This window comes from Phascolarctos cinereus, unplaced genomic scaffold, assembly GCF_003287225.1.
Source record: "Phascolarctos cinereus isolate Bilbo 61053 unplaced genomic scaffold, phaCin_HiC Scaffold_5;HRSCAF=322, whole genome shotgun sequence".
Taxonomy (NCBI): Eukaryota; Metazoa; Chordata; class Mammalia; order Diprotodontia; family Phascolarctidae; genus Phascolarctos; species Phascolarctos cinereus.
Genome location: NW_027555958.1, coordinates 459579212 through 459602872, shown reverse-complemented (window position 1 = coordinate 459602872; position 23661 = coordinate 459579212). Strand labels below are relative to the sequence as shown.

The following is a 23661-nucleotide window of genomic DNA, read 5'->3' as shown; positions in this document are numbered from 1 at the left end:
AAAGAGGCATGTGAAGCCAGGATTATTTTATGTCACTTGTGTATGGGAGAGAAGGCATGAGCTTAAACGTGATTAACATTCAAGTGTAATCTTAGAGGATTGTCATTGATAGGTCTGTGCAGCTGAGCCCTGTAACAGTCTGAGCACGGGACTGCAGTGCGAGATGGACCCTGTATCCCAAACCCAAGCATCAGAGACCCTGGCCGACCGAGGGTACAGCGTCATTGGTTGGTACCACTCTCATCCTGCCTTTGATCCGAACCCTTCGCTTCGAGATATTGACACCCAGGCCAAGTACCAGGTGTGTGTGTGAGAATGCGAATCAAACAAGAAACATTTGTCAGGTGCCTGTTATGTGCCAGGCACTGTGCTGAGTTCTGGAGGTAGACAGAAAGAAAGGCAGAAGACCAGCCCTGCCCTCAAGGAGCCCACAATCTAATGAGAGGGAGAACACATGAAAAGAAGCTGAAACATGTGGGGAGAGGGGGTACCTGGTGCTTGGGGGGAGAGCAGTGGGATGGGAGATGATGGGTGTTTGTCCTGGGCCCCCTCCTTTCAATGGAACATCTGGGACAGGCTCTCCAAGGTTATCTGGAAGAGTGCATGATTTCATGGGGGTGGTCACTTATAGTGAGGAAATGCCATCTGGTGATGCTGCCAGGCCACGGCTCGGACGGTTGGTTGCCCGCTGCGCCCTGAGGGTGGGGTGACTAGCCCTGGTCACACAGTTGGTACATGGCAACAACACAGCTTGCATCCAGGCCTTTCTGGCCCCAAAGGCCTACCCTCTGCCCGCTACGCCTTGCTGCCTCTCCTACATATGGGATTATTTGTGTATTTTAAATTTCAGCTCCACAGCTTGGCTTCGGCAAACCCTTCCAGATCCTTCCCTTCTTGCTCTGCTTGTGGTGCCCACAACAGCTTGCCACAGATCACCAATCCTTCGCTGTCCCCTCACTCTGAGCAGTTCTGAGGCCAGCCTTCATTCACCTTCAGCTAACCCAGGGTGAAGGAGGGCGGCACGAGATTGCACCTCACCCCAGACTGAGCAGACCTCGCAGCTCCCGGCTTGTCCTCGGCCAGAAGCACCTGCTCACCCACCTGCCCCCTTGGCTTGTTACTCCCCAGTCTCCTGAAGGCCGAGATTTCTTATTTATAGCAACTCCAGAATAAGGAGGTGCCGGCTTGTTTCTGATGCTAAGAGCAAATTGGGTGGTTTTTTCCTGCTTTTCTGTGGATTTTCATTACGTTTACTGGTGGGGATAAACACTTACTTCTTAAATTATATGGTTGTAACTCAGCGTTTTCCTGTTTTTTTTTCCTCTTTGTTTTAGAGTTATTTCTCTAGAGGTGGAGCAGTGTTCATTGGGATGATCATTAGCCCATATAATCGAAACAATCCTTTACCATATTCCCAAATTACCTGCCTGGTTATAAGTGATGAAATTAGTTCAAATGGTTCTTACCGTAAGTATCAGATGAAAACTCCCTCCCATTTCCTGTCCTCAGTACTTGGAATTTTAAAAGCAGAAGAATTGACTGATAGGGAATTTTTGCCCCCAAGGGAGTTTTTATGGTATGAACAGAGGTTCGACAACGCAGACTTAGAGATGGCTGTCCCAACTCCTGTGGCAGCCCTGGGAAAAACATTTAGAGGTCTGAGGGGTCCCTGAATTCAGGAAGGAGGGAAGTGGTGCCAAGCAGGGGTCTCCCAGAGAAAGCAAGGCACCAGCCAGAAAGATGTGGCTGATTCCTGGATGTGACACTGCCTGAAATGGTACCCGGGCAAGGCTGTTGATCGCCATGGTTTGCCAGCATCCTCTTCTTTAAAGTGCAGATCTCTGTGGAAAGCTGTTTGTTCCATGAGGCCTGGCACAAAGGAGGTCCCTAAACATATCTCCTGAATGCTTGTTTAATCGTGGCAGCGTGATGGATTCAGAGCTTGATTGTGCTGGGAGGATGGTCACAGAACACCTTGTTGGGGAGGACAGGCTGAGCCAGGACTCTCTGTGGGTGGGTGGTCCTGTCTACTCAGAGAAAGAAAGGGGCATCAGAAATGGGAGGGAATGGTGTAGCCAAGTCAGGAAGCTTGGGGACAGACCCCAGCTCTGTTATTGCTCCCAGGGAGCCATTGGGCAAATCTGCTGACTTCAGGCCTCATGTTCCTCATCCATAATATGGCTTCAAGCTTTAAATATATCTAGTAAGATGCTGGTTCTTTCCCTCCTGAAGCTCAAAGTTGGGTGCAGGACTAAGACATGGACATAAATACTCCAGCGTATGCCAGTCTAGGATAGTGGGGAGAGAGCAGGCCTCGGGGCAGGAAGCCCTGGGCCTGGGTCCTGCCTCGGACACCCTCAGCCCCAGGTCCAGAACCTGGCAGTCAGTCCCCAAGATGCCATTTCAGAGCAGGTGCCCTGGCAGAGGGCTCATCTTCACAGCAGTGCCAAACACAGCCCCATCCAAAACCCGGTGTGGCATTATTTCATCGGAGATTACTTGGTAATTTCCAGATGACTGATCCGCTAAGTCAGGCTTCCTTTAGTCACTGACCAAAGAGGAGCGCTGGACCGATAGTCAGAAACCAGCTTTTCTCCTTGCTGTGCGACAGTGGGAAGGCCCGTTAACTTCTCTTTGCACATCTCTGAAAAGGAGATGATAACCCTTGTCCTGCAGCTTTGTCATGGGCCTTGGAGGAGGGAGCAAGCTCTGAATTAAAGTCACATTTGAGCATTCCTTGAGAAACTAAGTGCCTTGGAAAAATAATTTTCTGTGTTTTAATTTTTAATTCTCTTTATAACGTCTTCAGTCTTTTTGATTAAGCACTTTGCTTATTATTAATAGGCAGGATATGAGCCCAGGTGCTTTGCTTTTTCTGAATACTTTAGTGGATGAAAATGTTATGTCTGGAAGGTAGTTTTCGTTGGTTTACACGCAGTATTTCACATCAGAAAAATCTTTTTAATGATGTGGTTTGATATTTTGAGGAGCTGTTGATGTTTCCATAGTTATATTCTCCTTCAACTCTGTGGGACCATAAATGGAGTTCATTTCTTCCTTTTCTTCCTCCTTCCTATCTTAGTTAAAATTGAGATTTACCCAGGAGGTGGTGAATAAGTGCTTAACAAATGAATTTCCCTCATCTGAATGGGTTTCAAAGAGTATCCTGGGGCATCATGGTCTCCTCCTTCTTCCTGATTTCCCCCATTGTTTTTGGCCCTGCAGAGCACCCTTGATTTTGTTTACTAAACTTTCAAGAAAAGACCTTTGAATGTAACTTCAGTTTAAGGGCTCTTTACTTAATGTGCCTCATCTGGAGAACCAAAAAATCAGAGAAAGATTGCCTGGGACTGTGCTGGGCAGATTGAAGGAATGAACAAAACATTAGTTTAAGACTAATGGATGAATCCTCCTTTTAGAGGCCTTCCCTCGGTCATTACTTCCCTGTGCTCTCCCTCCCACCCACCCACCTCCAGTTTATTTTGTATACATCCTGCATATCTGATCAGGAGTAGAACGTGAGCTTCTTGAGGGCAGGGCCAATCTTACTCTGTATCTCCAGTAGCCAGTGCAGTGCCTTGCCATCTATAGGCACTGAATAGATCCGTGCTAATTGGCTAACTAAAAAGGCAGAATTTTTTAAATAATCAGATTTAGTTATATTTGGGTTTATAGATGCATATTTATAATTGTTTTATATGTAAATTTATATATAATTTATTTCATAAGTATACGTATATACATATATGCATACATGCATGTCTACTGTGGAGGCAGGGCAGAGAAAGGGTTGTCTCTCTATTTGAGCCCTTACTAGACCGGAACCCATTCATTTACGGCTCATCCTTCCCCATTCCTCCTCTTCTAGTACGTTTCCTGACCTTCATTCTCCAATGTATGGCATCCTCCCCTTGAGCCCGTCTCCCTCCCTTCTGAACCTCAAAGAGGCTTTGTGTAAGAAGCCAGGAAGATGGGGTTCAGATCCTGGGTGGGCTGCTTGCTGTGCTCCTCCAGGGCAAATCCCTTTGCTTCTCCAAGACTGAATTTCCCTCATCTGTGAACTGAGTTTTTGGTAGGGAAAGCCCTTGGTAAACCTTAAAGCACCACATAATGGTAACCTATTGTTACTTATTTTATATTTTGGTGAAATAGAATTTTTCAGTCCTGGCCTATTGTGTGACAGGACCCAGCCAGGCCCTGGGAAGTTGGTCAGGCTGGAGATGTAAGAATCCTCATCTCGCTCATTGTAAATAAAGAGCAGTGGTTGATGGAAATTATACTGGTGTGCTTTTTCCTAGGTGTGCCTTACAAATTCGAAGTACAGCAGATGTTAGGAGAGCCTCGATGGGAATTGGTGTTTGAAAAAACAAGGTGGATGATTGAAAAATACCGCCTCTCCCCGAGGTATAGTCTCTGACTATAGAGCTATCGTGTATCCTCATTAAGTCATGCTTTAAAGAAAGCCCAAGTTAAATGTAAAATTGGACCCATCCCACCCCAGAGCTGATTAGTTCATGTTATTTGTTTCCTTACTTTCTTTTCATATTCTTCCTACAGCGGTGTCCCTATGGATAAAATCTTTCACCGGGAGTCTGACCTGACTTGTTTGCAAAAAGTAAGCTGCCTTTTAAAAATTGGTTTCATTGTTCACAGTATCTGAAGCTATTCATCTCTGTGTGTTATCCCATGGTGCCAAATGCTTCATGGATGAATTTGCTGTATATTTCCTTTTATTACTTCTCCCTTTCTAAAATTAATTTCCAAGAGATAATTAGAAATGTGTTTTGGTGCCCAGGCTTACATATGAAATGATGATGCCTTAGAATACACACTTGTTAGCACTCAGGGATAAACTTCCAACAGATTACCATCACATATAGTAGATAACATTTTTCTTATTTTCTTAAGTATAAAAAGCATTATGGTTAAATCTCAGCTTTGCATTTGATCACTTTAGGACAGGTAGCCTCAACCTCACAGTTGAATTGTAAATTGGCTCTTTCCTGTTCAGCATTTTTATCAATGACTTCCATAACATCCGTGAGTTTTCGTAGAGCTGGAAGGCATAACTAACACAATGAAATGACAGAGTCGGGACACAAAAGTCAGTTCTGTATACCAGAGCAGGATGGTAGACCAGTGGGTAGAAGCCAGTTTAGATAGCTGGTGACAGGGATGGTATAATAAGCGTTTATGTGCACTCTAAGGTATGCAGAGCTCTGTACCTGTGTTATCGAATTTGAGCAAGCTATGTGTTATTGGCCTGAATGAGCCTGGGATCAGTCAGCAGAGGCAGCATCAGTAGATGCCCACAGAAAGGACAGTGACAGGTCAGCCTGTCCTTCACCCTGCTCAGACCCTGTCCAGTCAGGGCACCATGTCCGGTATTGGTCATCGCAGTGTAGAAAGGACCCTGATCAGCTGAACCAGCCCCAGGGAAGGACAAGCAGAATTAAGATGAGACGTGGCAAAGAGCACAGGTGTTAATCCTAAAGAGATATCTTTGAGGTGCTAGCTTGGGATCAGACTTAGCTGTATCCTGATGAGCCTCCAAAGAGAGAATCTGGCCCCCTGGACTCTGAAAACAGCGAATGGCGAGCGCTGCTCAGAATCGGAAGACGGGCTCCTCTGGGAAGCCCAGGCAGGATGCTCAGGGGCGGCCTGGGGGAGCCCTTCCAAACCTGTGGTCTTGTCAGTTTGTAATTCCTGACCTGGGTGCTAGAGTTAACTCAGAGAGAGGAAATGAAAGTAGCTTTGGTTTTCTGTCACCCCTGAGTCTTTGTTCTTGTCTGAGGAGTTGAGACCAGTCAAGGCACATTGAGTTTTTTAAAGCTTCATTTGGGATAGGGCATTTTAAATGTATTTTCAATCTGGTACAGAAGTTATTTGGTAGAACTAAATGTTGTGGGTCACATAGTCACCAAGTCACAAAAGGGGTCAGGATCACAGTTCTAGACCTTACTGGGACTTCCCTCCATGCCATCTTGTCCAACCTTTACCTGACCACGCATCCCCTCCCCAGCATTCTCCAAGCACTCCTGTAGCCTTGGAGACCTGAAAACCTATGAAGTGATGCTTCTGCAAGGCATTGAATCCATCCATTCTGTAATGCCCTGACAATGAGCACTTTCTTTTAAACCAGCTCTTGGCGTGTCTAAAGAAGACTTTGGGCAAAGTGAGCAACTGCCATGTTGCTGAGGAATTCTTGATTCAGATAGAGAAGTTGTTCCTTTCCCGTTACAGAAGCAAACCAGCGAAGGGCACAGCAGGAGAGGGCTGCCCTGTGTGCCCACCGCAGCTGTTACTGTGATCGTTTTATAACGGGACATTTTCATTTTTAAGGTAAAATGGCATTTGTGAAAATCCACCTGCAAAGTTTTACAATTACCCAATCTACTGTTCTGGCAGCAACGGCGGCTATGATACCAGTGTTTTATCTAGTAAAGACGTCCAGATCGTAGCATACGAATCAATCACATAAACCCGCGTGCAGTCAGAGCGCTTTGGGCTCTCACCTAGAGGACACTCACCAAAGGGTGGCTAAAAGGTGTGTCTGGGTAGTGAGGTTGGAGGTCTGTGAATTTCTTCACTGTTTTCCCCCAGCCACCATTGTTCTTTCCATTTAATCTCATGAAGTTTTTTGTTTGTTTGTTTTGCTCCCAATAAGGAAGGGGGCCAGGTCGGTGGTGGGATGGAAGATAGATGGGCAGCAGATAAAAGCCCTTCGGCATAAGGGTGTGGGGCGGGGGTGTGTGTGTGTGTGTGTGTGTGTGTGTGTGTGAGTGAGTGTGTGTGTGTGTGTGTGTGTGCATGCGTGCGCACACGAGTGCCCTTTTTGCCTTAGAGACTGAAAGAAATCAAGAGCCAAAGGTCTAGTCCACGTGTAGCCGCTTGCTGTTAGAATAAAGGGAAAACTGAGGAGCATCGAGTCGAGCTGGTCCCTTGGCTGCAGAAGACTCTCCACATTCATGATTTCACCTTTATTAAAACTCTTTTTGCTGTGAGCTGTTGTTTCTAAGCGAGAGGCAAAAGACAAAAGAGGGTACCGAGTTCTGGAATTCCACTATTTCTTTTTGTTTGGTTTTATTTGAATTCCAGGGTCCGTTCTAGGGTCAGTCAGTGTTTGGGAAAGACTTTCCTCATCTGCAGTGGGGATTGATCACCCATCCAAAGGAAGATCCCTGCAAGGCGCTTAGTTGGACAAACCAATTATAATACTTACTAAGGCATAAATTCTGATTAGTTGATTGATTGGAATTAGGGCATTCGGTTTAATCCTCAATTACAAAGAAAATTTGATTAATTCCATTCCTCCTTGCCTCCTCCCTCCTCCCCAGCATCTTAATTAATAATCAATCAGCAAGTATTTACCAGGTGCTATGCTAGGTACTCAGGCTTTACATATGAATGTGACATAGTAACTGCCCTGTATTTTTTAGGAGACCATGGCATGTTTAATGATCACGTATGAGAAGTGAACAAGTAAGCCTGGGAGGTCAGAATGTAGAGTGTGTGAGGGGTAGTGATGTGCGATCAGCCTTGGAGGGTAGACTGGATCAGATGGTGAAGGCTTTAATGCCCAGTAAAGGCGTTGTTTTGTTCTGAGGTCAGTGTGGAGCCCCTGAAGCTTCTTGATCAGAGGAGCGACCTAGTCATATCTCTGCTCCAGAAGAATGACTTTGGCAGCAACATGGAAGATGTGTTAGGGAAGAGATTGGCTGCATACAGGGAGACCCTGGAGGAGAAGATTGTACTGCCCACACAAGAGGATGAGGGCCTGGGCTGGGGTTTGAATAGATCTACCTAATTGAGTGTTTCTCCCTAAACTAGATTCTGGTAACATGAAATTGAGCTTATTCTTAGACAGTGCAATATGCAAACCTGTCCTGAGGCAGGGGCTCTCACAAATTGGGGAAAATCACAACCTCTCTGGGCCTCAATTTCTTACCCCATGCAGTGAGGGGTTTGGATTAGAAGATCTCTAAGGGCCTAAAGCAGTAACATATGCTCCAACTTATCAGTATGTTATGAAGTAGTACCAGGACAGTTTTTAAATGGAATGTGTCCTATTCCCCATCTTTCCCCCTACCCCTCAAAAAAAAAAACGCTGCAGAACCATAAGATCTTGCACTGAATCAGCGAGCAGATGAAATTTGTAGACCACGTGTGTCCCAACGCCATGGGACTGACCTAAACCGTCCCGTTTGTCTGAGAAGGTACAGCTGGCTGTGAGGTCATCAGGCAAGGTCTGTCCTCTTCTCATGGATGTGACCCTTCTAGTTCTGTTTTAGAAAACAAGAGAAAGGCCTAACTGGGCATTTGTAGGCAGCTGCTGTCTCAGATAGACTCCCTTGCCTAGTAAAGCTCTCATTTCATAAATAATAGCTACAGGCCTGCTGCTGGGACAGTGTATTTCAACTATGCAATTAACTACAATGAATTGAGAGCCTACTGAATTGTTGGCTGTCTTCAAATCTGCAGCATTCTGTCCCCCTGAATTGTGTGTGATGTGAAAGCTTTCTTCGTCATCCTATGTGTAGCGTGGTGTTGATTCTTCTGCCACTCCTTCCCCAAATGCTGTCAGCATCCTCAAAAAGGAGACCTCCATTCAGGCCACTCTGGGGTGTCAGGCCGTTTTATACATAGAGCAAAGCTGTGCTGCACAGACCTGTACTGTATGTAGACAGTGCTTATTTGTAGTATGCAAGGTCTTCATCAGGATGAGCGGACCTCCTGTCCTTTGTAACCTACTGTATAATATACTAAAGACCCAGTGATGTCTCTGGGGTGTTGCCTTGTTCAAGAGATGAAAGGAAAAGCTCCCCAAAGATGGAAGATGAATAAAAAGATGGAAAACCAAACTTGGCTTTTTTTTCTTTCATTCAACAAGCATTTAGTAAACACCTGCTGTGTGTTTACTTGTACCAGGAGCTAGGAGTTTTAGAGTTCCTGACGCCCAAGAGAAAAGCATGTGCATCTGTCCAGCAATACAAAGTAATTTTGTGGGAAGAGGAGGCACTAATAGTGAAGGCATCTGAAAATGCCTCGTTTTAGAGGCCAAAAATGGCATGTTGTATGGGGTAGAACAAGTAGGCCCAGAAACCTAGACCATGGAGTTCAGGGCGTGAGTGATGTAGAATCAACCTAGAAAAATCATGTAGGACCTTAAATGCCAAACAGGAGTGACTGTGCTATCCTGGCCTTGGTTTGAAATCCTTTGAGGAAGGAACCCCACTCTGCCAGCAGGTGCCCCACATCTCCTACAGCTGTCACCATGAGATCCAGAAATGGGACCCTTGCAAAGCAGCAACTCCCTGCAAAAGGGAAGGATGGCCTGTTCAGCACTACGTGTCTGCAGCATCAGATTGAGCCACTTGGGAGGGTGCATGCGAGACAGCTTGCTGACAGTCATCATGGGCAGGAAGGAGCTCCAACTAGGTGGCCTGAAGCTAAAACAGGTACCCTGCTCACCCCTCCTCTGAGTCCGAGCTGGACTGGGTTGGGCACTACTTGTATCTCCAGAAATGACTCCTCGTGAGGCCTGTGGCTGACATCACCTAGTGTCCTAATAGGTAACCTTGTGGCGATGAGCCTCTCCAGAGGCTGGTCCTATAGTCCTCACTGGGCCTCTGCTTAGGGAGGATCCCAGGGCTCCTTGGGTCGGAATGGAGGCTCCGGAGTCATTCTTATTCCATGACGGGTTGACGTTGTTACGAATGTACTCCTCCTGGCAAATAAGAATAACTGCTGTGGCCCACTGTTAATTAAGCAGTCAGTTCCTAATCATTCCTCCCAGTCAGTAAAGAGAGACTATACTGTAGTTCTGCCAATATCTACTGGGACCTCTTCCTATGACTCTGTGTCCCAGAATGTTTTTATCTCCCAAAATAAAATTTCTGTACTTGGGATCAGAAGGCTAAATAGAGGACCCATTATGAAGTCAAATCTGAACTTGCCATCATCTGGCTGCCACGTACTCTTCTAGGCTTATTCCCCATCAATCCCACTTGAGGAAGGGAAAATGGCCCTCAAACCCTCCACACCTTCCTTACCTCTCCATCTGCCTTCACTCTTTCCAATGTGTAGGAGGCTACCTTGCACCTTGAAATTCTACCTTTCCTCGGAAGTCTTCAAGCAAAGGCTGGTTGGCCACCTGTCGGGTATATTATAGAGGATTTCTTTTGGGGTGTGGATGGATTGAACGAGATGGCCACAGAAGACTCATCCAATTCCAGGCCTGGCTGAAATGGCACTTCCAATAAGAGCTCCCTGATCACTTCTGTGCCCTCTCCCTCCTAGTAACTCATGTATAATTCCCCTTCTCTCATTTGTTTATATGGATCTCTCTCCTAGACCACACAATTTCTGTTAGCATCAAGTTTATCATGGCATCCCTATCAGTGCGTAGCACAGGACTCAGCATATAATGAGCATGTTATTATTGAGTATAAATAACAGCACAAAAGAATTTCAAAAATCATTTTAAGACAGCTGGTTTCCACACTGAAAAATCAAGGAATTTCCTTAATTTTGGCTCCGAGTCCTTCCTAGCTGGCTTCTGTCCACCCCAAGGTGGTGTTTTTTGCTTCAGAATCTCTCATGCCTTCAGGGGAACAGGATTTCTGAGCCAGAAGTTGAAAAGTCTATGCTGTGAATTCTTGATCTGTGCAGGACTGAAGAGAAAGCATTTATTTTAGAAGTCACAAGCCCCTCTCTGCTTAATAAAGCTGGAGATCCCTTTTACTAAAAACAATCTGTCCAAGAGTTTTCCAAAACAGTATGTAATATCTGCAGTTCTGATCAGATTCAGGGGATAGTCATGGATTAGAAATTGGAGCCTCATCTTAGACCAAAAATCAGCAATTTATCCCTTTAACTGAAACGAGCAACTTAAGCCTTTTTATTTTTTTAATGGCTAAGCATTTCTGATTTCCATCCAACAAGAAATATTTACTAAGGTGCTGTTATTTGCCAGGTGCTATGCTGGGCCAGTACGGAGGCAGGAGATTGAGCGTTGTTTATGGGAAACAGCTAAGCCGTTGGACTGGAGAGTATATAAAGAAGAATAATAGGAAATTAGACCTGGAAGACATATTATGTAAAACTTTAAATGCCAGGCTGAGGATTTTGTATTTTTATCCTAGAGATGTGGAAATTTTCCATTTGAGTTGGTGATATTCTGATCTAGAGTGGTCGCAGTGTGATGAAAAGAGCAAATTGGACTTTGTCACTAGCTTTGTGACCTTGAGTAAGACATTGAACTACAGTTTTCTCAGCTGTAACATGAGATATCAGAGCACTAGGGTGGTAAGAGTGGAATGAACTCTCACCCAAAGTTATATCCCTTCTCTGGACATCAGTTTCCTCTTCAGTCAAATGAAATCTGAAAATAATCTGAAAAATCCCTTCTAGCTCTAAACAAGTGATGCTAGATGCCATGTTGTTTATGTATTTCAACCTGAAACATAATTTTGTCTTTCTCGTGGAATTCCTTGAGCTTTGAAAGGTTGTTATTTATGGAAACATTGAATAGGTTGGAAGTGTACATTAATAAAGTTAATACAGCAAAGGCCAAAATTGCCTTCACCCAGGATGAATGAATTGCAAAGACCTTCGCTGTGAAAGGGCAGATGAGGATGTGACGGAAAGAAGATTCAAGTCAGCAGAACTGGGTTTGATGACTTATGACTACTTGTGTGATTTCGGGCGTGCCACTTACTCATGGGGCCTCAGTTTCGCACTCTGTAACATGGAGTTGGACTAAATCATCTCCAAAGTCCCTTCCCACATTAATACTCCATGTTCTAAGACCTCTTCAAATTCTAATGTTGTGTATAGTAAGGCCTCTTTCAGCTCTAAGTCCTAGATGAGTTTAAATGCCTTATGTGTTCTAGAATTTTAATGAAAATAGTAGGGCTCACTTGGAGACCCGGTTAAAACCACTAGAGGGCACTCTGTTATAGTGAGTGATTTAAGAGACCATTTGCAGTCCTTAGACTTGTGGGCTGTTATAAATGAACCCTGGTGGGACAGCGCTTGTTGCTGAAAGCTAACCTCTCTTGGCAAGCATTCACCTGAGCCCATGATTGATGCCCAGTTTACCTAGTCTAGCCTTGGTCAAAGGAATTCAGTGATCCTTAGAAATAGCCAATGATATCAGCCTTGGGTTTAGTTTGATTCAACAAGAATTTAAGTTCCTACAACTTGCTGGGCACTTTGCTGAATGCAAATATAGGCAAATGCCTGCCCTCCACGAGCTTCAATTCCCCTGTATGCACTTCGTCTTGTAATGGACACCATAGGGTGTGTCTCTCCCAGTTGAAATTGAGTTTACTTGCCCCAGAATTCACATAGAACTTTGTGCTTCTCATATGTTATACTGAACCTTATGGGCTAGACCCAAGTTTTCACCTGTATAGATGTTTCAGTCTCTCAGTGAGAAACTCCCTCCACCAGTGACTCTCTGTGCCTGTCCCCTGACCTACAGATCTAGAGTTGCCTATGGCAATGAGGAGTCAATTGACTTGCCCACGGTCAAACAGCCAGTATGTGTCAGAGATGGGACTTGAACCAGGTCTTCCTGTCTCCTATACCACTTCCTACCCACTATACCACACCATCTCTCTTCTTACGATTATGGGATTTCAGTGGTATAGGACCTATCACATAAAGAAGTTCCCTCTACCAGTACAGGTCAGGCCTTCTCAGAAAATTAGAGCCTTTGAGCTTGCTTAGAGTGCTAAGAGCTGAAGTCCGGTATTCATCTGCCAGCATCAATCAGAGGAAGGACTTGAACCTAGCTCTTCTTGGCTTTGAGATTGGCTCTCTAGCTGCTACGCCATGATGCATCTCACTCATAATTATGCAGTACCAATTTTATAGATAAGGGAAAGTGAGTCCCAGGTCAGTGGAGGAACTTAGTGTCAAACCTAGGTGTCCTTCCTCCTGATCCAGCTCTTCCCACGACGCCATGTTGCCTGCCCATCACTTACCAAGTGCTCTGTTATATTATGGTTATTTGTGGATGGCTGGGCTCTAGGAGACTGTCAGACCTATCAGAACATGGCCCCTGTCGCCTTCCATTTTTAAATTCCTCCCAGCACCTGGAGCTTTATCTGCTTAACAAGCATCTGTTCAGTTGAATCTTTAACTCGATGGCCAGTCATGAGATGAGCCAACGCTGCTCACCCAGCATAGACAGACTAAACATAAGAACCCACGTTCAGATAGCGCTTTGAGGTTCTTTAAAAAAAAAATGCATACTGTCACTGTATGCGTGTAACATACTTCATGAGCTTAAAAACACTAGATGTCACTTCTTATCATCTCAGAGTCAGCTTGGCACAGAGGAAAGAAAGCCTGATTTAGAGTCAGAGGGTACATGTTCCAATTGTGGTACTGAATGACCTCAAGGCAAGTCACAACCTCTCTGAAACTCTATTTCCTCATCTTTTTAAAACAAAACAAACAAAAAAAGCACTTACGGTGTACCAAATGCTGTCCTATGTATTTTTGCAAATAATATCTCCTTTCATTCTTAACCCTGTGAGGTAGATGCTATTACTATCCATGTCTTACAGCACTTAGCACAGCCCTGGTATACAATAGGTTCTTAATAAATGTTTATTGGTTGATTATTGATAGATGAAAAAACTGAGGCAGATAGAGGTTAAGTGATTTTCTCAGGGTTGCATAGTTATTAAATATCTGGGGTCAAATTTGAACTTGGGGCTTCCTGACTCCAAGTCCAGGGCTTTATCCACTGGACAACCCAGCTGCTTCTGTAAAATGGTGGCTTAGAGGAGGGGGCAGAGAGGGCAGTGGACAAGATGACCTTTAAGGTCTTTCCAGCTCCTATGATCCTTCATCCTACTATACTTACAATAATTCTTCTAGGCAAGTAAGTAAGGGATGAAGAGGCCGAATCGCAGTGGGTTCCGTCGTTTCCGTGGTCGTACAGCTGGTAGCAGCCAGAGCCTTCACCCTGTGCACCAGCACTGCCTCAGAGAAAGCCAAATGGAGGTAGCTGGAACCATGGCTTCTCTACCCAGTTCTGGTGCTGAGGTAGTGCAAGTGAGCTTTGAGGACCCTCCTCCTGGCTCCTCCACTCAGATGAGTCGAGCCCCCAGGGCTTAGCTACATCTTGTTCTTAGAGTTCAGAGGTTCCCCTGAGGGGCCAGGGGAATTCCCCTAATGCTTTTGGCTTGGTAGCTTCCCTGCCAAGATTCTCAGCTAAGAGTCATTTCGTCAGCCAGCCTTACATGGTTGGGTTTTTTGTTTTTTTTTTTTAATGAGTATTCACTAATACTCAATCTCTGTCATCCTTGCTAGGTGGTCTTAGGGAAGATCTTCTTCTCTCTGGCCAACACTTTCCTCCTCTATTGAATGCAGTGGTTGGGCTCAGTGTGCTTTGAGGGCCCTTCCAGATCACACATGTAATGGTTTTATAGGATTTTAGATCATTTTATAATTCCAAGGTCCCTTTTAGCCAGAGGGGTGTAAACACACAGGAGTGGCACGCTCGGGAAGATCACTTTGGCTCAAACTCCCTCGAAAAGATGCTGCTTTTCTAACGTGTGACAGAACTGAAGTCCACTGAATTGAACTGAATTTTCCAATCAAAAGAGTGACATGATTTGGAGTCCGTCCAGGGATCCAGACCAGAAAGCCGTTTGGGAGGGTCGGAGGCCCTTCTTCCTCCCTGAGGGCAGATAGTCTCCTAAGTTCTGCTTGATCTTGGTGATTCCATGCATCTTGTGGTGAAATTAGACTCATTGATGTATCTGCTTCCCAAATGGTATTCCATCCTGATCATACCTGGGATAACTTGAGAGTCTCAAAGGTAGAGCCAGCAGGGACCTTAGAGGTCAGCCAGTTCCATCATCTTGTTTTACAGGTGAAGAAACTGAGGTCTGGAGAGGTTGTGTCTTGGCCATGAGCCCACTACTTTTATTCAGTTCAAGAAACCTTTGTTAACCATCTGCTATGTGCAAATCCCTGTGATGGAGATATGAAGATGGGAAGCAGCTGGTGCTGTCGAGGTAGAGAGCTGGACCTGGAATCAGGAAGACCAGAGTTCAAATGCCGCATCAGACACTTATTAGCTGAGTGCTCTTGGGAAGGTCACTTAACCTCTGTTTGCCTCAGTTTCCTCACCTGTGGGATAACGATAGTACCTCCCTCCCGAGTTTGTTGTGAGATTAAATGTGTACAGTGCCTGGCACGTAGTAGGTGCTTAATAATGAGTGCTTGCTTCCTCCCTCCTTTCCTTCCTTGCTTCATTTCTGGAGAAACTTAGAATCTGAGATAGTACATTGTAGTGAAAAGAGGCCTGGGTTTAAGTCCTGGCTTAGAAACGTGCTGGCTGCATGGCTGTGGTAAGCCAGTTCACATCTTAGAGTCCAGATTTCATTGTCAGTTGGGGGTGGGGATACAAGACCCTAGTTCCCCTTCGATGTGAAAATCCTACAGTCTCAGAAGAGATAAGCATTATACACCCCCACCTTTTGTTGATAAGGTGGGGGACTATGGGTATGGAATACTGCATACACTATCAGACTTGACCAAGGCATAAATTAGTTTTGGTTGACTACTTTTTCTTTTCCTTTGTTACAAGGAAAGATTACAAAGGACAAGGAGTATCTGGAAATTACTGTGATGTAAAAGGAAAAGGTGTTAATAAAAATGAAATTTAATCGTGTAAAATTTTGGTTTGAACTTATGACTTCGTCAGTGTGGGAAACTCCCCTGGTAGACACTCCCTTCACTGATACAAATCATCAGTATGGCTATAACTTAGAATCTTTTTTTTTTTTTTTGGCTTGTTCAGGGTCACACAGCTAGTAAGTACTGTGTCAAGTATCTGAGGTTGGATTTGAGCTCAGGTCCTCTTGACTGTAAGGCCAGTGCTCCACTGCGCCACCTAGCTGCCCTATAATTTAGAATCTTAGAGAGGGCCTAAGGGACTTGTTCCTGTTCAGCCAGCCAGGGCGCACTTCAACCCAGCCAGGTCTTCCTGACTTCAAGGGCAGCCTTCTCTCTGACATGCTGCCTCCTCTGCCAGCGATCCTTTGATGTGGTATGAGGTAGAAAGTCACGAGGGTGAAGGAAAAGGTTGAGATGAAATGCTCTAGAAAAATCGTAGGAATGAGTTATCAACATGTAGCTAAAATGGGAGGAAGGAGAGGTGATACACAGATCCATTTCTCCAAACTAAAGCCCTTTCCCCACTCGGAAAATCCCTAAGTGATGACAGTAACTTTTTGTCCTCACTGGCCAAACACAGCCTCCATTTCTATCCCAAACTGAGGGTGGGAAAATAAACCACACCCTGGCCAGACCTGTTCTTCCAGCAACAATCAGGTGGCCAACATCCTCCTCCTCTTGCAGCTCTGGTAGGAGATCAAACCTTTGTCTTCCTGAAAGGGCAGATCTGAGAAGGAAGGGGACAGATGCCCCAACCTCCATGAGCACAGCAGCCCATCAGACTAGATAGTATGAGTGTTATCTCCATTTTACAGATGAGGAAACAGAGGTCTTGATTCCTGCATTGACCCTGTGAGGCAGCGCAGGTTTGTGGGAGGGGAGGTGCCATGTGTGCATGTATTCTTTGTTCCCCCAATACTTGAGAGAATGCCATTGATTAGGGAAAATTCTTTGGACTCTAGATTAAGAAAGCAGTGTGTGAGCCCCACAGCATGGCCATGTTAGGAAGACCATGGTCTCTGATCGAGCAGGGACACTTTCCATGATCCAAGTATAAAATGCAGAAGGGAGCCATCCATGAGGTGGTGAGATTCAGGATTGTGATACTGGAGGAAGAGATGAGAAAGGTGGCAGGGAATGGCTGACGTGTTCTGAGCTCTGGCGTCCTTCCTGGAGTTTGCTAATGATGGCAAGAGCTGAGGCTCCAGGTTTCAGAGTTCATTCTGCAGCTATACTGAGGCGGCTGGAGTCCCTGAGACTAGAGCTCTGCGGAGATGCTTAAGCAGACCCTTGTTTCTAAAACCCTTATGTAAATGAACTAATAGGTCCCCTTCCTGCTGTGTGAAGAAACCAAGAGGCTAACTGGAGCATTAACCAGATTTCTGAGGTTGATTACTGTTTGGGAATGGGTGCCTGGAATGTTCCAAATCTGATCTAATCCCCTGTTATTTACTTAGCTAATATTGATTTAGTAAATGTCTATTTCTCAGATTTCATGAACAATCTGGTTCAAGTCCAGGGCTCTATCTACTGTTACCAAGCTGCCCCACAAGAGGTAGTTTTATGGTTGAGGGGAGGAGGAGGGGAGGGGGATGGGGCAGTGTCATGGCCAGACCCAAACTGGTCTTCTAGCTCCAAGACATGAGTTCTTCCCCTTGTAGCATACTGCCTGATTTTGGGTTTGTAACTGTCCCAGTTAATGATCAGAGAACTGGATTCTCTATCTTGACAGAATTTTAGTGTTGGGAGGGACCTTAGAGTTCACTTAATTCAGCCCCATCATGTGATGATAATAACGTTTTCTTACAGGTGAGAATGCTGAGGATTTAAAGGGATTTGCCTTTAGGGTCGGTCATGCATCCTTAGGATGAGAGCCAGGACCTGGAGCTAGGTTTTCTGTTCTCATCACTGGGCAGCAATGCTTCACTTTTTAATGACAGTGAAATTTTGGGTGCAGATTTTGGTAAGATTGTTTTTTAAAATTAAGTCTTTGAGTCATGAGCTGTTCATTTGGTGATATGCTAGCCCCCAAAGCTTGATTTGGGGCTGCAGTAGGATACAACTTCCCCAGAACCCAGAGGTTGTACCCTATTCCCTTCTGTGCTGGTCAGATCTCAAGTGAAGTATCACATGTGGAAGCAGTGGGCTTTCTTTCATTGGAAACTGCCCAGCAGGTAGAGATGAGGATCACTGCTTATCAGCTAGAAGGACGTTCAGTATTTCAGGCCACCCTGGCCCAAATCACGAGGTTTCAGGGCCCTCAGAACTGGGCTGGGTGAGCCTTGCCCTGTCTTGTCTCTAAAGATCTAATCCTGTCTGCCTGCTTGGATGTCAGCCAAGGGGTCCAGTGCTGTGCTTTGGTTTCCAGCCTGACAGATAGAGTTTATAACCCTGAGGTCCCCCTGGGGAGTGTTGAAGTGGATGGAAGGAATGCCAGGGGACAGTCTGAGCTCCAGACGTCATCCACTTGGGCAGGGCAGGTTAGAATTCCTGTGCCTGCTTTCTAGATGAGAAGCTTAACAACTTGCCTCTAGGTCATACATGGGCAAAACTGGTATTAAAATAAATATGTCCAAGTGATTAAACTGGCCATACCCTTTGACCCCGAAATCTCAATGCTTGACTCCATACTCAAAGGAGGTATAAGCCTGAAAGAAAGGTCCCGTATATACTGAAAATCTTCATGGCTCTTCTTCAACAGGGGAACACAATGGGGTTCTGAGTAGAGGACATTACTGTCACCCTCTGGGGGTTTGCCCCACCCAACCAAGCCCTAGCAACCTTGACCAGAGGCCTACTTCCTTCTCTTTCAGGTTGGGAAATGAGTACAGTCATGGATTTCCTCAAGCTGTAAGCAGTTTTAGAACTCATCTGTCCTCATCTTTCATTTTACCAAGAAGAAAATGGCTACCCCGAGGGGGAAGTTGTTTGCCCAAGGTTACTGAGAGTTAAAGGTAGATTCCGGTCCAAGAGGAATTGGGCTATTGGAAAAGGAATCAAAGCCAGGGCTCAGTGCTGTAGGGGAAAGTAGGGGAGGTACTGGATGGAGAGTAGAGAGAGTATTGGGCGTGGACTCAAAGGCCCTAGCCATCAGACTGAATACATAGGATTCGAACCAAGGGTTTTGGACTCTAAATTCAGCTCTCTATCTATGACTTACTAGCTCTATTACCTTGGGTAGGTGACTATCCCCTTTCTGGGCCCACGAAGATAAAATTACTTCCCCAGAGTAACACAGCTAGTGAGCCTCAGGGCTAGGGACAGATTCAGGACCTCCCCTCCCCCATACCAAATCTAGGTTACCTCTCTGAGGGCAAAGGTCATTGCCAAAGAAATCAGGGAAGGCTTTCTGGAGGGGGAGGACATTTTAATCACATACTTGCTGCCTGGCACATAGTAGGCACTGAATAATTGTGTATTGATTGATTGGTACTTGAATGTAAGTGTCCTGTCTCCCATACCAGGGCCCATCTGCTTCTTTTTGGTCTTAACATCTCCCCAAGGAATGGCATGCTCTGCATAGCTTTTCACCTAAACACAGTCAAGAGCCGGAGGGGCTTTGAAATCTTGTATTTTAGTTTTACATCGCCTTCATTTCCAAGTACACCCCTCCTGCCTCTACTCAGTAACATAAACAGTGCTATGACATGCCTTGTAACAAGGATTTTCAAAGAGAAGGACAAAAAGCAATTTTAAAAAATCAACCTGCACGTAGCCATTTCTGATGGTATCTGGAATACTTCACATCCACAGTCTCCCACCTCTTCAACAAAAGGAGAGGCATTTTCTCAACACTTCCTCACAACTGAGCTTGCTCATTATACTTTCCAGGGAAGAACACGTTTTTTAAATAAATTTTTATTGCTACCTTTTGTTTTCACTCAGCTGGTGCTTCCACATGTTTCCCTTGCCTCTCCTCCTGCCAGAGAGCAATCACTTATATCACCTGATAAAATGGAGGAAGAAAACCATTCAGCAAAAATAACCAACATAGAGGGAAAAAAAAGTCTGACATGACATGTAGGGTAGGGGTCACCACCTTGGCAAAAGAGCAGAATGAGGCTCTCTTCTCTGCAGCCAAACTCGGTGGGTCCTTGGACTTGGGCAGTTACAGGCTCTATGAATGAGTTGTTAGTATCTTCATTTACATAGTTGTTTTCCTAGTTCTGCTCACTTTGCTTTGTGTCAGGTCATGCTCCTCCATATTTGTCACGTCCATTGTTTCTTACAGTCCCGGGTCCTTTCGTTCATGTATCACCACTTGGTTTGGCCATTTTCCAATTCACAGGCATCAACTTTGTTTCCCATTTTTTCCTATCACACAAAAGAAGAGCCAAAAAGGGACGGTTTTGGTACATAGGGGACTTTTCTGTTTGTGATCTCTTTCTGGTTTATGCTTAGCAGTGGAAATTCTAGGTCAGAGTATAAACGTTAGTCACTGAGAAGAATTGACTGTTAAGGGCAGATTTGCCCATGCATAACCTGAGAGACATCATCAGTAAGCTTCTTCAGTTTCCTCATCTGGGAAGTGGGCACAAGAATTTGAAGCTGACCTTGGTTCGAGCTCTGCTCAAATCTCAGTCTTCTGCCTTCTAGGCATGGGCACTTGTTACCAAGGCAGGCTGACCTCTCTCTCCTGCTAGGTTAGGGCCAGACCTGACGTGACCTCAAGGAGATTCTTTGGATCCCAGAGGATCTGCCCCTGTTGCCTATGGGCAAATGACCCCACGATCCAGGTGTCATTTATTGAGAGAAGGAGTGAGAATTAGATAAGCTGTTTCTACTCAAAAATAGACCCATATTACACCTTTTATGGGGACTGGCAGTGCTGGGCACAAAGTGGCTTAACTGCTTCCAAAAGTAATATTGATGAATTCCGTCTCATCCTCCTTGCTCCCTTCCTCATCAGATGGGGTGAGATCATCTGGAAGGCTAGTCCAGAGCCTCATCAGACAGTTTCGTGTAACGCATTCAGATGAGAATTTCTCACTATTCAGGAAGAAAGAAAGAGGGGAGGGCAGCCCTGGGGTTGGCTCAGAGAGTTACAGATTCTATTAACTCTCCCTCTTCATGTCTCTGTCCTCTGTCCTGTCCTTGGTGTTTTGACCAGTGCCGTCCTCACCCAGGCCCTTCTTACCTGGATTATTTCAACAGCTTCCAAATTGTCCTCCTCCCCCCCCCCCCCCCCCCGGGACATTGGGCGTTCCCCCTGACCACCACCCTACCTTAGGTCCTTGTTACTTCTTGTCTCTTTCCAGGGCCACTGATTCGAATCTACCCTGCACACAGCTGCCCTAAATGTGGCATGTCCTGTCACGTTATTCCTTGTTATATTCTTTAGGAGCCCCCATTACCTGTGGAATGAAGGCCCAATTCATTGGTACAGCATTCAAAGCCTTCTCCACACCCTAGCCCCAGACAACACACCCATCCAGGTGCTCCCTCATTTTCTTGTCAGCCTCAGGGGGAGGTGATCTCCAGTTGTCTATATCTAGATCTATATCTGGCCACTAGACCCAGGTGGTCTCTGGAGGAGAAAGTGAGGCTGGTGACTTTGCACAGCCCTGCCTCACTTAAAGCCAACTCACGTGCAAGTCATGGCATCACCGTCCCGAGGTCGTAGTCCTCTTGGAGAACAAAGGACAAGCAACAAGCGAGCCTCAGATCCTACACTGTCCCACCACTCTGTCTTTGTTCCCACTCTGCAATACAAAGTTGACATCTCTTCCACCTTGGAGGCATGGGAGATGGATTCCCCCAGTCTGGGTATCTACTTCCTGCTCTGTTAAATGAGACATCAGATGAGATGCCCTCTGCAGTGGCTTCTGACAAGTCAACGAGTCCCAGCCACGAGGAAGGCAAGTGGGACCTGACAAAAGATACTAACAACTCAGAATCTCAGAGGTGGAAGGGAGCTCAGAGGACACCCAGTCCAGCCCTGCCCCAAGCAAGGATCTCTGCTGCTTCATCTTTCAGCCAGGGCTTGGAGGCCCAAGAGAGAGCTGGGCAGACATGGGCTCTCCTGAGGGACTTCCTCACATCAAAACTGAACTTGCCTCTATGGTCCTTTTGCTCATCAACCTCAGCTCTGCCCTGTGTGGCCAAGAAGAAGCCTAGCCCTCCCCCACAGGACAGTTCTTCAGATACTCAGTCAGCTCTTCTGTCCCCCCCAAACCCTCCCTTCTGGCAGGGTCTCATGGGGGAAGTCTTGAGGACCTTCATGTCCTCACTGCCCTTGGCTCTATCACTGTGGGACCCTGGATCTCTCTGAATGCATTTCCTCACTGGAAAAGGAAACATGCAAGATGAAGGAGTTAAATGCTAGACTAGAGTCAGGAAGACCTGGATTGAAATCCTGCCTCAGACACTTACTAGCCAAGGAAAGTGACAACCTCTGAGTACCTCAGTTTCCTTATCTGGAATATGGACATAATAAGAGTTTGTGGTAGGAGGATCAAAGGAGATGATGAATGTAAAGCGGTTGGGAACCCTCCAAATGCCATGAGCTAAATTAATATTATGATCACCAGATGATTTCGCATGTCCCAACCAGCTCTACATCCAGGGTCCCGCGTGGACTTTCCAACTTACCTTTATCCTTCCTGGGGCCAGCAAAGAACTGTATATGCCTCAAGGGAACTTCATATGGAGAAAAGGATTCCCATCCCTTGAGGGACTGTGAGTTTCCCCTTTGCTGCATGTGATCTCATGGCTTGAGCTAATTTTCTCTATACTCTGGCAGTCCTTGTAGAAGAGGATGCCCTAGAGGATGCACCTAGGTCCTTGGGTGCAGCTTTCTGACTGAGTCCAAGTTTTACAGAGCAAATCCTTTTATCAAGAGAATTTGTTCTGTGAAGTTTGGATTCAGCCAGAGGGCCACACTTGAGGACCTAGAGGCCCACATGTGGCCTTGAGGCCAAAGATTCCCCAACCCTGCTCTTGAGGGGGATGTTTTTTGTGTCAAACACCCTTACTAGACCATTTCAGTAAATAAGCCTTTTAAAAAACTAATCACCTCTGGCTGGCTGATAATCAGTGAGGACCACATTGCATGGGGGCTCATGAACATCACCTCGTGAGCATCACCTCAAGGAGATGAGCCAAGATTTGAGGACCCAACCTGCCAATGTACGTGGGAGCTGGGAAGCAGTCCAAGGGGGAGTGCTCTGCACAGATGAGGAGAACGATATTCAGAGAACTCAAGCGATTTGCCCCAAGTCACACAGGAGCATTGCTAGGATCTGACTCCAAATCCATTTCCTCTTCTCTTCCTGGTATTATTTCCATTAGGAGGGTTCTTCCCCCAGCTCTGTGGCACTTCTGACTTGCCCCCGAAGGCAATCATTATTTATTTGCAATCAGATCTTCCCTTCAGTCCAGGTTACATAACTGTGGGAGGAGTGGTCCAGTTACCAAGCAGAGAAACAGTGGGGCTGGACACTTAGGAATCTGCTGAGGGAACACAAAGGTGGGTAAGAGAGGCTGAAATAAAATACAATTTACTAATTTGGGGTCTTTGATCCACAAACCACCAGCTTTCCAATAGAGAGGCTCCAAGTATTTGCTGTGGCTCCAAGCCATAATCTGGCTGCAACCTATTCTGACTTGCCGATGACACATTACTCACCTTAAGGAGCCTTATCATCTGACTCGCAGGTGAAACCTCCTCCTCCTCCACGTGTTGTCTCCCTTTGCCCTCTTTAGGAGGAGAAACTGCCTCAGTTTTCTATTCATATCTCTGGTGCTTAGCACTGGGCTTGGCACAGAGTAAGCATTCAGTAATTACTCATTCATCCATTCATTCATTCATGACATTCCAGTAGTACCTAAATTAATTTGCTTCTTCAATGCCATGTCAATCAAACTACCAAAGAATTGAAGTTAAAAAAAAATAACAAAATTTATCTGAAAGAACAAAAGGAAATCTCAGGGGAAATAATGAAGAAAAAAATGGGA

At 45.6% G+C, this 23661-nt stretch overlaps 1 protein-coding gene across 10 annotated transcripts in view; it reads left to right on the top strand.

Annotated features, from left to right (window-relative positions):
- MYSM1 (Myb like, SWIRM and MPN domains 1) overlaps nucleotides 1-23661 on the top strand; it is a 69966-nt gene that overhangs the window by 24065 nt on the left and 22240 nt on the right. For 6 of the 10 annotated variants that reach the window (XR_013487448.1, XR_013487449.1, XR_013487447.1 and 3 more), the window contains exons 16-20: nucleotides 113-301; nucleotides 1335-1467; nucleotides 4299-4404; nucleotides 4558-4615; nucleotides 6143-6342. Coding sequence is in view for 4 of the 10 variants with exons in the window: in XM_020993056.2 (XP_020848715.1) it covers nucleotides 113-301; nucleotides 1335-1467; nucleotides 4299-4404; nucleotides 4558-4615; nucleotides 6143-6310 (654 nt within the window). In the remaining 6 variants the exon portion in view is untranslated. Of the gene's footprint in view, nucleotides 1-112; nucleotides 302-1334; nucleotides 1468-4298; nucleotides 4405-4557; nucleotides 4616-6142; nucleotides 8862-23661 lie in introns of those variants that run through there. The other 4 variants (XM_020993055.2, XM_020993057.2, XM_020993058.2 and 1 more) reach the window with 2 other exon arrangements.